This window comes from Magnolia sinica, chromosome 16 (assembly GCF_029962835.1).
Source record: "Magnolia sinica isolate HGM2019 chromosome 16, MsV1, whole genome shotgun sequence".
Lineage (NCBI taxonomy): Eukaryota > Viridiplantae > Streptophyta > Magnoliopsida > Magnoliales > Magnoliaceae > Magnolia > Magnolia sinica.
Window position 1 is genome coordinate 67245662 of NC_080588.1, and position 15580 is coordinate 67261241.

Consider the following 15580-nt stretch of genomic DNA (forward strand, 5'->3'; position numbering starts at 1 on the left):
TGGGCTTATACCTCAATCCTTGGTCCAAACTACTTGCGCCATCATCAGTGGATCATATCAATAGATCAGACTGATCCGATAATCCTAACCATCTGATTTTGTTTGTTGAATTCCACATTGACCAATTGGATGATTTGGAATATTAGGGTTTGGTTTTCTTTATAAATGATGTAATCGGAAGTATGAAGATAATTATTGATTAATAAAATTTCTGAATTTACCTTCTTTTTTTTCCTCATGTATTCAAGAATGATCCAGTGAATTCAAGATTTTATACACTTGAGGTAAACAATGATCTTCCTCATCACACACTTCCCTACATCAGCATTTGAGAGACAATTTCAAATAAGCTTTGGCTTGAAATCTCGTTGGCTCATATTCTGAGTCCACTCACTGAGTTTTAAGGATGGATTGGTAGGCTTGCGACAAAAATAGTGGCTTGAAGATGGAGCAGGCCTACCAATTTTATTTTATTTTTAAATGAATGGGCGGGCCCGAGACATCGAGCTTCTCCCCCATTGTGAGTGGACCATACTCAAAGAAACTTCACAATCAGACTACTCTTAACCTTCCAATTGGCATATGTAATTATTATGCAGAATTCTAAGGACCATTCTGTACATCGGATACGGAGATCCGAAGAATTATAGGGCATACCTTATTGAGACAACATTGCTGTAGGTCGAATACCGCAGTCTTACTTTACTTGTACCCTTAGAGAATCTTACGGGATTCTTGCTTATGACAATGTTGTTGGATTGGGGACCCAACTTTGTTTTACGGTTGGTTGTAGAGGGTACATAGAAGAGTTTGAAACCCATCAAAACTCCTCTTTCTAAGGCTCTATACGAATTTGGTAATCATCCTGTATATGTATCACAGTTGTAGCACATCACTCCTTACACGATTTTAGATACATCACAACTTAGTTGTAGCATACCACTCCTTATACGATTTCAGATGCGTCACAACCTGGTGGGTCCACTGGTACACTCAATCACACTATCCAACACTCAAGACAATTCTGACCGTTGATCAATAATACCCACGTTATAGAATTCTTACATCACGAGCATATAAATAGCTAAAAAGAGAAATTCGAAGTATCCACATTTGATGGGAAAAAAAAAAAGGCAACATCATCTCTCATCATTCATCAATGATGGGGCCATAACATCAACGGCTGGATTAATTAAAGCAACCATGATCCTACAGTAACGAAGTTCACATTCAATGGGAAAGTACTTATATCAAATGAAAGTAACCAATCCTAACAGCTACTACGTCTTACATTTTATTTCAGATCAGTTGCCCTTTATGTCTTGGAGCTTTTGAGGAAGTTGATAAATTCATTCATGTAGTTTTCATGGAGTGTCTGATCACTGAAAATGGCCTTCATTTCTATCGATTTAAGCCTAAACCTTTCTCCTTCCTCTTCAACCACGGCCAGCCTCAGCGCCCGAGCGATCGCATCCCTGTCGAAGGACCCATCGTTGTTTATCTCAACTTTTATAGCCAGACCCTTGTCCACCAACATCCTCGCATCCAATGAATGGACGTTCGCAAGCGGCAATACGATGAGCGCATGCCCATACTGGACAGTCTCGATGATGGACGCCCACCCGGAGTGAAACAAAGATCCACCGATGGAAGGGTGGGACAGTATCTCCAACTGAGGGGCCCAACCCATATAGACGACCCCACGACTGCCGATCTGGCTCTCGAATCCCGGCGGAAGGGTTTCGATGTCATTGGTTGCCCATATGGGAGTCCTGATGGCCCATAGAAATGGCAAATTGGAGAGTTGAAGTCCAAGTGCAATCTCAAACACTTGATCTCTTTTCAATTTACACTCACTCCCGAAGCAAACGAACACCACCGATCTGTTGGGCTGTTCATCGAGCCATTTGAGTGTTTTTGCCCACTTGGGGTCAGTCGTTTCTCTCTTCTCTGGTGGCGTCGGTGGAAGTAATCCGACTGGAATGACCGGTCTCTTGAGCAATTTCTTGAGTAAGCCCAAGTACACCTCTTGGAACTCATTGCAACTCCGAATTGCCATTGCTAAGCACCCTTGGAGTGCTAGCGCTAAACGATCCAAACCCGAGAAGCCTGATGCATCTGGGCTGAAAAACCAACGGTAGAAACCAGCGGTCTCATGGGGCGAAAAGGCAACGGACGACTCGAATTCAAACCACTCAGGCGGGGACGCCAGACTCTCTGGTGATGGCCATATTTTCTTTAGGCCGTCTGCGATCGGCGCAAAGAATGCAAACACGTTAGCTGAACCAATAAAGAAGAAGACACGAGGGATGTTGAATTCACTTGCAACATTGCCCACCCAACTGGGGAAGAAGTCATGGACTATCCAGTCCGGCGATTCTTTGGTAATGAACTTCTTGAAGGCTGGGTAGGAGAGATCGAAGGCCTTCATCAAGTACTCGTTGCTTCCTTGGAGGATATCGACAGTGGCCTCGGCGCCTTCAGGTAGGCCGTCCACCTTCGCCAAGGGAAGCTCCACCAGATTGATCAGAGCAGTTAGATGTTGTGGGATCTTGGGTAGCCTTTGGATGTTTTTCTGAGTGGTGAGGAAGGAGATTCGGATGCCCGCTTTGGCTAAGGCTATGGAGAGATGAAGGAATGGGATCATGTGACCAAAAGCCAGCCATGGAAGCATCACCACATGCATGCCTTCACCCATGGCTTACCGAATGCAATTGAAGGGTGGGACCCAACTTCTCTACAGTCTATACAAACATTTGATCAAAGGGAAGAGAGGAAGCACTTGGTTTTATAGCTCAAGGAAAACGTTACACTGGTGACATTATTTCACTACCATTTTTGGATTGTCCAACACAAGCAATACAACACGTAGTGGCGGTGCATGATCTAACGCCCTGAAACAGATTATTAATCCTCGTTCCAAAATACGTGCTCCATTATCAATGGATCAGATCGAAAGATCAGACTGATCCAACAATCTTAACCATCTGCTTTTGTTCGTTGAATCCTATGTCAACCAATTGGATGATAACGAGTATTTAATCCATAAGAATTTTAAGTTGGGGTCCACCCATGATGCGTCCCACGATTTAGATGGTCTAGATTGACATAGATCTACGCCTATTTTACAGTGGATGAGTCAACGATTATCGCAAAATGGTGGTAAACTATCAGGATATCTATCTATCTACAATTATGTGAAATGCGTGTATGCATGCATATGTACCTCCTTCCAAATAATTGGAACGGTGGGCCACTGTATCCAAAATCATATGATCGAAATTCATATTAATGAATATTCTTTTCTTAAATCTGAACCATTAACTGTTTTTCATTTAACCATCTTTGTATGGACAGAAAGCGGATGGTTAGGATTCAATTGGATTTTAGTGTAAATTTTCGTTATAAAACATCCATAATTAAAGCCGACAATATAGACGGTGCAGATTGAGTTTGTGTAGATTGAGGCTATAAAATCTGCATGATTGGATGTTCATCATGTGATCATATTCGGTGGGTGTATTAAACAATTCCTCGGTTTGGACTTTAGGATCATGCTTTTGGATGGGGAGGGCTATTTTAATTTTTATTAAGTGAGAACTTATAAGGTACAGCCTAGTGTACGCTGGCCTGTGATCCTACCCATTCATTCCTGCCTATATTCTACATTTTTAGGAAATCCGTACCATGTAATTGATAGGACTCAATAGGAAGATCGTGTGGGACAAAAATCATTTGGGCCAGGTTATTAAGTTCGGGGCAACATTGGAATCAATGGACAACCGCCAGTCTAACTCAATATATAGGTGTGGCCCACCTGATGAAAGGACAAACCTCTAATTTTTATACCAGGTGATATTCATGATAGGCTTATCCTTTTCGTTGTAAGGATGTCATACACAGCTGTCGTGTTGGGAAAAACCTGATTGGAGTACTCAATGATGTACCTGATCCATTCTCATTTTAAAATTAACTCAGCCGGTCTCTTTAAAAACAATAGAAATACGAGAAATTAAAATTAACAAGGAGAGGGGTTTTTAGGGCCAATAGGCTCAGGGAAGGCGTCTTCAAACTTTTTTTTTTAAATATCGATTGCACTTTCTCATTTTTCTCTTTGCAAAAATGGCCCTCTTAGGGCTCCTCTTACAGAGGGCTTTTGTCTCTAAAAGAGAAAATGTTTTTCATAATAGGTATGGCCTCACCAAAATTAAGAGTTATACTGACTCTTGGCTGATTTGATCAGTTTATTTTAATTGGATAATTGTGAACTCATAAAATGGTTTCTTTCGTTTTCTTTTAAAACTCTTTGCGGCTCTCAACTATATTAATGTTGTGCGTTAATTTTGAATTATTTCATCCAACGTTGTCTTTTTGTGATAAATTTTACTTTCAAACTTGGGTTTATAATATGAGATTAGAATTTTTTTTTTACGTGAATGAGTTGTATTTGGCCAGTTTAGCACCGACTCATGTCAATAGTTGCAATCGACTAAGGTTGCAGTAGTCCTACATAAATTCTCCCTCTACAAAATTGTTCTAACATCTTCATGTCTACGGAGGACAAGTGTTATCACAAATGGCTCTTATCCCGTGATTAAGACTATTTTTGTATCTTCCAAAGTTTTGGCTCTTAATAGTGCTATGCATCTGACTAATCGAAGTCGAATTTTGACTTCAGGAAGATGATATTTCAATTCTGCAAGACGACCTTCTCTTCAGATTTAATGTTTCAATATTAGTACAAGCCTAGAGAGATGTTGGACAATGTACAGGGCATTACAATAATCCCTGCAAAGGACATATACGATGGCTTGGGCAACGTTATTGTCTTCCTACATTTGTCTAAGTTGTTCTTTTCAAGCTTGATGAGTATGAAGTTGTTGTGTTGTCAGAATGTAAAAGTGTCAAGCCTTGCAAAATTCTTCAAGAATGGCTTGAACCAGTCGTAAAACGATGGTTGTTTCTCATGCAATAGTGTATGTATTTTAAAGGGTCAGAGTTATTGGAGAAGTGCAATAATCCCTCCATCCCTCCCTGCAAGACAAAATCAGTAAATCTAACTTAAAGAGAGAAATCGTAGAAGTAATAGCCCTTCGAGCAATATCAGAGAAATTAATTTATGCAAGAAGATTAAAAGTTGAACTGATGGGATTAATGAGGCTTGATGGTTAGAAAGCATATATAAGAAGAATGCCGATCTTTTTAAAAAGCCCCTTCATCTTCCAATGTCGATCTTTTCATATTTTAATAGACACGTTCGGAAGTTGTAAATGTTTATAACATATTTTCACAGTGAATATCGGTAATACATATTGTAACGTCTCGAAAAAATCCGTACAAGGACCCGAGTAACACCTCAGATAGAAATCACCCAAGACCAAAACCTTTAGAAATTAAGTTAATATTAGCAAGTGCTAAATTAGAGTACTTATGAAATTAGCACTAATTACTTTAAATATGATCTGTAAGACCCAAACAGTGCAGAATCATTGACGCTACATTACCCTGAAATCTAGAATCCATACCTAAACCCGGTTGCTCTTGGGAGCACACCGAAATTCCGTATCGGACCTGGATCGCACGTCGAAAGTTCGATAACCGCAAAACTATACAGCTATGACCGCATTACTGGACTTGATAATTTCCTTAAAAATTAAGTCTTAATTGTGTCTATAAATACACAACTTGAGCCCGGAACAAAGTGCGTGAGAAACGTGAATGTCTTTAAAAATAAAATTCGAATTTAAGTAAACTGAGTCGTGTTGCTTGCAAGTCAAATATAAGGATTCAGACCGTCAAAATCTGACCCAAATACACCCTCGGATTAGGGGACATTTTCCATACATGGTAATGTACTTATGGCCCTGATCGAATGACGGTGACCGTTGAATTGAAACTGGTCCGTCACGGTTGATTTGTAAACCCGATTGGAGCGAAAACTCAACCTGACCTAGATCCATGGTCAGGGAGCCTAAGTCCGACCGCACGTGGAAAGGGGGCCAACAGAAGTATTCCGTTAGGCTGAAACAAATGCCCTTTGGATATAACCTAAGTATACCTTGGCCCTGGGGCCATTTCCATCAGACCTGGGTCTATATAAAGGCCTAAACCCACTTCTCTCTCACCACATACGAATTTCCAAACCCTAGGAAGAAAAGAGAAAGAAAAGAGAAGGAGAAAGTGAGGAGAAATGAGTGAGAGTGGGAGTTAGTTGTCAGGATCTTCCCTTGACGCTCCACATGCTTAACCACCATCCTTGTATCATTATACGGGCAATTCCGATTCCGTACTTAGGTAAGGAATCCTAACCCTAACCTGTTTTAGGATTTCCAACTATTGTAATAGATGAAATAGCTAACCTATCCCCTGATATAGGTTGTTATGGTGCCGTAGACACAGACTCGGTATACAAACTGAGTTCGATACGCGTTTACTGGCGTAAGGTGCGGACTATAAACATTTAGGTTATGGTTTTCAAGGCTTTCAATGTCAGTAATGATTTATGACTGACTTGATTGCTATCTCATATGCTTAGACACGATGTTTTCCGTATATTACACATAGGTGTAAACTATGTTGATTTTAATGCATTTTAAGTGTTTGTTGAAATGACTGAATGAATATGGATTTATGATTTGTGCTTGCCATGATTTATGTGTGAGGATATATGATGGTTGTACGTGTGGCAACTCCTATGTGGAAGGATTTGCTACGATGTACGTTTTAACTAATTTATTACAAGTACGTAATATGTGTAGTCTTAAGTGTTGGATAAAATGCTTGAGTGAGAAAATGCTTAATGTAATGTGCTTAATGAGGGTATTAAGATAGGATTCTCAATCCCCTTATCTAGGGTTACAGTTTCCTTCATGTAGTCTATTTTACTACTATGTGATTTGTGAATTAAATGCTCATGTATATTAACATGTACTCTATGTGTTCGTTGAGATGCTGATATGGGATCTATATTTAATTGTATTGTTACATGCTGTCTTGGCTATTACATTTGAATGCTATTGATTTGGAGTGTGTTTGGGGCTACGTAGTAGTCCAGGCAATCGGTAATGATTTACGACCGGTGGCTAAACTGTTTTAACCACGACAGATGCGTTCGATGAATCCGATTCGTACGTCACTTATGACAGTGGTTAGGCCACGCAGAATGCTTATGCACTCCATGTCGATTAAGTTCACGTGCGCTTGTACTAGTCGAGCTCGTCAAGTAACCCGATTGACTCGATGTATTTTCACCATGTATGAATGCTACTGCTTGAATATAATGTACCAAACTCACTAGTGAAAACTCCTTTAACCTTGGTACCTCAATCCGCTAAGACTCATGAGCCGGGCATGGTGGTATGAGACACCGTGGTCGAGCTATCGGCCTACGTCGAGGTGAGGAGCCTCCCCGTAGTGACCAGTGAGCAACCCAAACTTGTGAGCCGAATACGGTGGTATGGGACACTATTTTCGAGCTGTCGGCCTACACTGATAAGGTGACGAGCCATTTGTAGTGATCTCGAGCATACACTAAGACCGCGTAGAGGCGACGAGCCTTTACTAAGCAACCAGAGTATATATTAGGCCTGTACTGATAAGGTGACGAGCCCTTTGTAGTGACCTAGAACCGTAACATCATATGATATTTACTAGGACTGACGACCCTAGAATGGATCATCGTTTGAGAATTGATATAAGGGAGGTACCTTAGCTTCCTAATCCTGCTGTATGAAAAGGGTCTAATAAGAAACTCGGTAACTATGCTCATGCACCGCATTACGTGTGCGTTTGGCGTAACAGGTCAAGCACTGAGAAAGGGTTGCATGCCGCGATCGTGAGATGAAGTCGCTGAGGGAGAGTAGGCGAGGGCATGCATCATTATTTCATATCATTCTTGCATTAATAAGAGTATTTAGGGATGTTTGATTGTGTTGCTTTATCATTACTGCTTCACTGAATTGATAACAGGTTAACCTTTGCTTTATTGTTCCACTGAGTTGATCACTTACTCCCACATTACGGGAAAGTATTGTACACACCAACTAGACTCTGTTGTAGGTTTAGATGATGGCGTAGCCTGTGGGGCAGAGCCGGACTTTGAGGATGATGAGGAGGCATCCTCATATATGCAGTATTCAGGCGGGTTCTCGTAGATCGTGCTGAATCGATGGGGCTTCTGGGTTCATGCTTGTAAAAGACTACTACTCTTTTGACATTTGCATTTTGAAACAGTACTTATAACTATTCGACCTGGCAATGCATTTATGCTTTGGGGACTTATAATGATTTGTATATTTTATACTCTGATTACAGTCTTCCGCTTGCATAAATTTAACTGTCCCTGGAGTATGATCTGGTGTTTGGGGACTTACAATGATTTGTATATTTTATACTCTGATTACAGTCTTCCGCTTGCATAAATTTAACTGTCCCTGGAGTATGATCTGGTGTTTTAACTTAATCTCATTCATGTTTTTATGCATTAACATGGACAACATTAAATCATCATTATGTATGTTGCATAAGTGATGCGTTAGAACTCGGGAGTTGGGTACCTGCTCAACCCCTGATTTTCAGGGCGTTACACATATGGTCCAAATGCACATCGGTGATCCAAAGTGAATATTGGTAATCTAATGAAATTGGTTATAACTCCCTCATTACATGTCTGATTTGGATGATCTTATACTCATTCGAAAGATAATTTGATGAACTTTTAAATGGACTTGCATCCATCTCATTTGGACAGCATTTGATTATCCAAAAGTGGGCACAAAGTTTATCATAATATGTATTACTGAATGAGATGTCCAAATGAATGAACTTTAGGCTCACTTTTGGGCAATCAAATAGTTTCCAATGAGATTATTCTAAATCCCCTTAAAATTTTATCAAATTATCTTTCCAACGAGTGTAAGATCACCCGAATTAAACATTTAACGAGAGAGTGAATATCTATGCATTTAATATTTGCGATCCACATTAAATATTAGCGATCTAAAGTGATTACGAGTGATCTACTATACAACTATCATACCTTGTTTTTATCATTCTTAGAAAAGTTAATCAAGAACGGACACATGTCATTGCACAAGAAATATATAGCATGCGTAAGATCTGTAAAGATATTTTCGAGCATGTGTGGCAGAGGTAACAACTGGCACTGGATAGGTAATACACGTCATTCAGATTTAGAGGATGGCCGAGAAGTGAAAAGTGGAAGGTCATTCATTCTACTATACTATTTTGATCTGTTGTATGCCTGACTGTGTTGTACTGTACAATTCTCTCATCTTTACAAAACTGATTAAATTCTTTTAAAGTGAATTCATCTCTATTGTTTGTCCTTAAAACTTTTAACTTTCGTCTTAACTGTTTTTTCACCACCGTCTTCCATATTTTCAATGTGGTAAAAACATTAAATTTGTACTTCATAAAGTACATCAGAACTTTTCTAGATTAGTCATATATAAATAATACAAATAATGAAGACCCTCTCTAGAAACTACCAGAGATGGCCCCCGTATATCAGAATACATATAATTTAAAGTACCCTTACATGCTTTTCAAATTTAAAAAATAACATTGACTCTTTACCATTTACTCTTAATTCATTTACTTCCAATTCCATTTTCCATTTATATGGAAGCTCCCAAACAAGCTTATATAAGACTCTTAATGAGATAAGCTTGAGCATGCAAAATTAAAATTTGATTAGGCCTCGCCCAAATAGCTCAAAACCTAGGCCTAATTGGCATGGTGTCGCAAAAAGACGTCGCAAATTGCCTGACAATGTTGTGCTGTACAATTCTCTCATCTTTACAAAACTGATTAAATTCTTTTAAAGTGAATTCATCTCTATTGTTTGTCCTTAAAACTTTTAACTTTCGTCTTAATTGTACCATCACCTTCCACATTTTAAAAGTGGTAAAAACATTGAATTTGTACTTCATAAAGTACATCAAAACTTTTCTAGATTAGTCATATATGAATAATACAAATAATGAAGACCCTCTCTAGAAACTACCAGAGATGGCCCCCACATATCAGAATACATATAATTTAAAGTGCCCTTACATGCTTTTGTGGGGCCCACCGTGATGTAAGTATTTTATCCACTCCGTTCACCGGTTTTATCAAATCATTTTAAAGCATGACCCTAAAAATGAGACGGGTCCACAGCTCCAGTGGACCACACCAAAGGAAGTTGCACCGATAATGACACTTATCGTCGAAACCTTTCTAAGGGCCAACGTGATGTTTTTTTACCATCCAACTTATTAATAAGGTCATGTAGAAGTGGATGAAGTGAAAACAAAAATATCAGCTTGATCCGAAACTTCTCCGGCTCCCAGGAAGTTTTTAATGGTAGACGTTCAATCCCCACTTGTGGTCCACTTAAGATTTGGATCTGCCTAATTTTTAGTCTCATACCTTAAAATGATCTGAGAAAAGTGGAGAGGAAAAGAGAAATTCGAAGTATCCACATTTGATGGGAAAAAAAAGAAGCCAACATCATCTCTCATCATTCATCAATGATGGGGCCATAACATCAACGGCTGGATTAATTAAAGCAACCATGATCCTACACGAACGAAGTTCACATTCAATGGGAAAGTACTTGTATCAAATGAAAGTAACCAATCCTAACAGCTACGGCGTCTTACATTTTATCTCAGATCTCTCTCTTTTTTTTTCTTTTTCTTTTTTTTACCCCACACACTCACGCTAGTGGAATTTCACCACCTATGGATACTCGAACCCTTGCCCGGGTGTTGAAACCCCTAAGAGTCTACCACCCAAGCAAGAGCTTGCCCGGGTGTTGAAACCCCTAAGAGTCTACCACCCAAGCAAGAGTAGGGATCTCAGATCAGTTGCCCGCTTTAACTTAGAGCTTTTGAGGAACTTTTGAGGAAGTTGATAAATTCACTCACGTAATTTTCATGTAGTGTCTGATCACTGAAAATGGCCTTCATTTCCATCGATTTAATCCTGAAACTTTCACCTTCTTCTTCGATCATGGCCAGCCTCAGTGACCGAGCGACTGCATCCCTGTGGAATGACCCATCCTTATTTATCTCAACCTTAATTGCCAGACCCTTGTCTACCAACATCCTCGCATCCAATGACTGTACGTTTGCAAGCGGCAATACGATGAGAACATGCCCATAATGGATGGTCTCGATGATGGATGCCCATCCGGAGTGAAACAAAGATCCACCGATGGAAGGGTGAGCCAGTATCTCCAACTGAGGGGCCCAACCCATATGGATGACCCCACGATTGCCGATCTGGCTCTTGAATCCCGACGGAAGGGTATCGATGTCGTTGGTTGCCCATATGGGAGTCCTGAGAGCCCATAGAAATGGCAAATTGGAGAGTTGAAGCCCATGAGCAATCTCAAACACTTGATCTCTACTCAGTTTACATTCACTTCCAAAGCAAACAAACACCACCGATCTGTTGGGCTGTTCATCGAGCCATTTGAGTGTGTTTGCCCACTTGGGGTCGGTCGTTTCTCTCTTCTCTGGTGGCGTTGGTGGAAGTAATCCGATAGGAATGACCGGTCTCTGGTGAAATTTCTTCAGTAAGCTTAAGTACTCTCCTTGGAACTCATTGCAACTCCGAATTGCGATAGCCGAACACCCTTGGAGTGCTATCACCAGACGATCCAAACTCGAGAAGCCCGATGCATCTGGGGTGAAAAACCTTCGGTAGAAGCCAGCGGTCTCATGGGGTGGAAATGCGACAGATGACTCAAATGAAAACCACTCAGGCGGGGATTCCAGGCTCTCGGGTGATGGCCATATTTTCCTTAGAACCTCTCCGGCCGGCCCTAAGAATGCAACCATGGAAGCAGAGAGAATAGAGAAGAAGACACGAGGGATGTTGAATTCACTTGCAACATTGCTCACCCAACTGGGGAAGAGATCATGGACTATCCAGTCCGGCGATTCTTTGGTAATGAACTGCTTGAAGGTGGGGTAGGAAAGATCGTAGGCCTTCTTCAAGTACTCGTCGCTTCCTTGGAGGATATCGACAGTTGCCTCAGCGCCTTCAGGTAGGCCGTCCACCTTCGCCAAGGGAAGCTCCACCAGATTGATCAGAGCCGTTAGATGTTGTGGGATCTTGGGGAGCCTTTGGATGTTTCTAGGAGGAGTGAGGAAGGAAATTCGGATGCCAGATTTGGCTAAGGCTATGGAGAGATGAAGGAATGGGATCATGTGACCAAAAGCCAGCCATGGAAGCATCACCACATGCATTCCATCAGCCATGGCTTACCAAATGCAATTGAAGGGTGGGACCCACCTTCTCTACAGTCTATACAAACACTTGAAAGGGAAGAGAGGAAGCACTTGGTTTTATAGCTCAAGGACAACGTTACACTGGTGATATTAATCCACTACCATTTTTGGATTGTCCAATACAAGCAATACAACACGTAGTGGCGGTGCATGATCTAATGCCCTGAAACAGATTATTAATCCTCGTTCCAAACTACGTGCTCCATCATCAATGGATCAGATCGAAAGATCAGACTGATCCAACAATCCTAACCGTCTGTTTTTGTTCTCTGAATCCTATGTCAATCAATTGGATAATAACGAGTATTTAATCCATAAGAATTTTTAAGTTGGGGTACACCCATGATGCGTCCCACGATTTAGATGGTCTAGATTGACATAGATCTACGCCTATTTTACAGTGGATGAGTCAACGATTACCGCAAAATGGTGGTAAACTATCATGATATCTATGTATCCACAATTATGTGAAATGCGTGTATGCATGCATATGTACCTCCTTCCAAATAATTGGAACGGTGGGCCACTGTATCCAAAATCATATGATCGAAATTCATATTAATGAATATTCTTTTCTTAAATCTGAACCATTAACTGTTTTTCATTTAACCATCTTTGTATGGACAGAAATTAAGCGGATGGTTAGGATTCAATGGGATTTTAGTGTAAATTTTCGTTATAAAACATCCATAATTAAAGCCGACAATATAGACGGTGCAGATTGAGTTTGTGTAGATAGAGGCTATAAAACCTGCACGATTGGATGTACATCATGTGATCATATTCGGTGGGTGTATTAAACAATTCCTCGGTTTGGACTTTGGAATCATGCTTTTGGATGGGGAGGGCTATTTTAATTTTTATTAAGTGAGAACTTATAAGGTACAGCCTAATGTACGCTGGCCTGTGATCCTACGCATTCATTCCTGCCTATATTCTACATTTTTAGGAAATCCGTACCATGTAATAGATAGGACTCAATAGGAAGATCGTGTGGTACAAAAATCATTTGGGCCAGATTATTAAATTCGGGGCAACATTGGAATCAATGGACAACCGACAGTCTAACTCAATATATAGGTGTGGCCCACCTGATGAAAGGACAAACCTCTAATTTTTATCCCAGGTGATATTCATGATAGGCTTATCCTTTTCGTTGCAAGGATGTCATACACAGCTGTCGTGTTGGGAAAAACCTGATTGGAGTACTCAATGATGTACCTGATCCATTCTCATTTTAAAATTAACTCTGCCGGTCTCTTTAAAAAAAAATAGAAATACGAGAAATTAAAAATAACAAGGGGTAGGGGGGCCAATAGGCTCAGGGAAGACGTCTTCAAACTTTTTTTTAAATATCAATGGCACTTTCTCATTTTTCTCTTTGCAAAAATGGCCCTCTTAGGGCTCCTATTACAGCGGGCTTTTGTCTCTAAAAGAGAGAACGTTTTTTAAAAATAGGTATGGCCTCACCAAAATTAAGAGTTATACGGACTCATAGCTGATTTGATCAGTTTATTTTAATCGGATAATTGTGAACTCATAAAATGGTTTCTTTCGTTTTCTTTTAAAACTCTTTGCGGCTCTCAACTATATTAATGTTGTGCATTAATTTTAAATTGTTTCATCCAATGTTAATTTTAAATTGTTTCATCCAATGTGGTCGGTTTGTGATAAATTTTACTTTCAAACTTGAGTTAATAATATGAGATTAGAATTTCTTTTATGTGGATGAGTTATATTTGGCCATTTGGCACTGACTCATGTCGATAGTTGCAGTCGACTAAGGTTGCAACAGTCCTACATAAATTTTCCCTCTATGAAATTGTTCTAACATGTTCATGTCTACATAGGACAAGTGTTATCACAAAGAGCTCTTATCCTGTGATTAAGACTATTTTAGTATCTTCCAAAGTTTTGGCTCTTAATAGTGCTATGCGTCTGACTAATTGAAGTCGAATTTTGACTTCAGGAAGATGATATTTCAATTCTGCAAGACGACCTTCTCTTTAAATTTAACATTTCAATATTAGTAGAAGCCTAGAGAGATGTTGGACAACGTACAGGGCATTACGATAATCCCTGCAGAGGACATATACGATGGCTTGGGCAACGTTATTGTCTTCCTATATTTGTCTAAGTTGTTTTTTTCAAGCTTGATGAGTATGAAATTGTTGTGTTGTCAGAATGTAAAAGTGTCAAGCCTCGCAAAATTCTTCAAGAATGGCTCGAACCAGTCGTAAACGATGGTTGTTTCCCATGCAATAGTGTATGTATTTTAAAGGGTCAGAGTTATTGGAGAAGTGCAATAATCCCTCTATCCCTCCTCGCAAGACAAAATCAGTAAATCTAACTTAAAGAAAGAAATCGTAGAAGTAATAGCCCTTCGAGCAATATCAGGGAAATTAATTTATGCAAGAAGATTAAAAGTTGAACTGATGGGATTAATGAGGCTTGATGGTTAGAAAGCATATATAAGAAGAATGCCAATCTTTTTAAAAAGCCCCTTCATCTGCCAATGTCGATCTTTTCTTATTTTAACAGACACGTTCAGAAGTTGTAAAGGTTTACAACATATTTTCACAGTGAATGTCGGTAATCCATATGGTCCAAATGCACATCGGTAATCCAAAGTGAATATTGGTAATCTAATAAAAATTGTTATAACTCCCTCATTACATGTCTGATTTGGTTGATCTTATACTCAATGGAAAGATAATTTAATGAACTTTTAAATGGACTTGCATCCATCTCTTTTGGACAGCATTTAATTATCCAAAAGTGGGCACAAAGTTTATCATAATATGTATTACTGAATGAGATGTCCAAATGAATGAACTTTAGGCTTACTTTTGGGCAATCAAATAGTTTCCAATAAGATTATTCTAAATCCCCTTAAAATTTCATCAAATTATCTTTCCAACGAGTAGAAGATCATCCAAATTAAACATTTAACGAGAGAGTTATGGTTTTTTTTTTTTTTTTTTTGTGGGATCAATGATTTATAGTGAATAGCTGCGATCCATAATGAATATCTATGTATTTAATATTTGCGATCCACATTAAATATTAGCGATCCAAAGTGATTAAGAGTGATCCACCATACAACTATTATACCTTGTTTTTATCATTCTTAGAAAAGTTAATTAAGAACAGACACATGTCATTGCACAAGAAATATATAGCATGCGTAAGATCTGCAAAGATATTTTCGAGCACGTGCGGCAGAGGTAACAACTAGCACTGGTTAGGTAATACACGTCATTCAGAGTCAGAGG

The 15580-nt window shown here is 39.5% G+C and overlaps 2 protein-coding genes across 2 annotated transcripts; both read right to left on the reverse strand.

Moving 5' to 3' along the window:
- Positions 1-1223: 1223 nt before the first annotated feature.
- Positions 1224-2744, reverse strand: LOC131229481 (putative UDP-rhamnose:rhamnosyltransferase 1). The gene has a single exon (XM_058225445.1). The coding sequence runs from the start codon at positions 2696-2698 to the stop codon at positions 1316-1318; it is 1383 nt and encodes a 460-aa protein (XP_058081428.1). The 5' UTR covers positions 2699-2744; the 3' UTR covers positions 1224-1315.
- Positions 2745-10868: 8124 nt separating this feature from the next.
- On the reverse strand, positions 10869-12319 carry LOC131229698 (UDP-glycosyltransferase 91C1-like). The gene has a single exon (XM_058225688.1). It carries the CDS (start codon positions 12273-12275, stop codon positions 10884-10886), a length of 1392 nt encoding a protein of 463 aa, XP_058081671.1. The 5' UTR covers positions 12276-12319; the 3' UTR covers positions 10869-10883.
- Positions 12320-15580: the final 3261 nt, after the last annotated feature.

Bases quoted from the DNA above. Each gene is read 5' to 3' on its own strand.
- LOC131229481 (XM_058225445.1), bottom strand. From the start codon at position 2,698: ATGGGTGAAGGCATGCATGTGGTGATGCTTCCATGGCTGGCTTTTGGT.
- LOC131229698 (XM_058225688.1), bottom strand. From the start codon at position 12,275: ATGGCTGATGGAATGCATGTGGTGATGCTTCCATGGCTGGCTTTTGGT.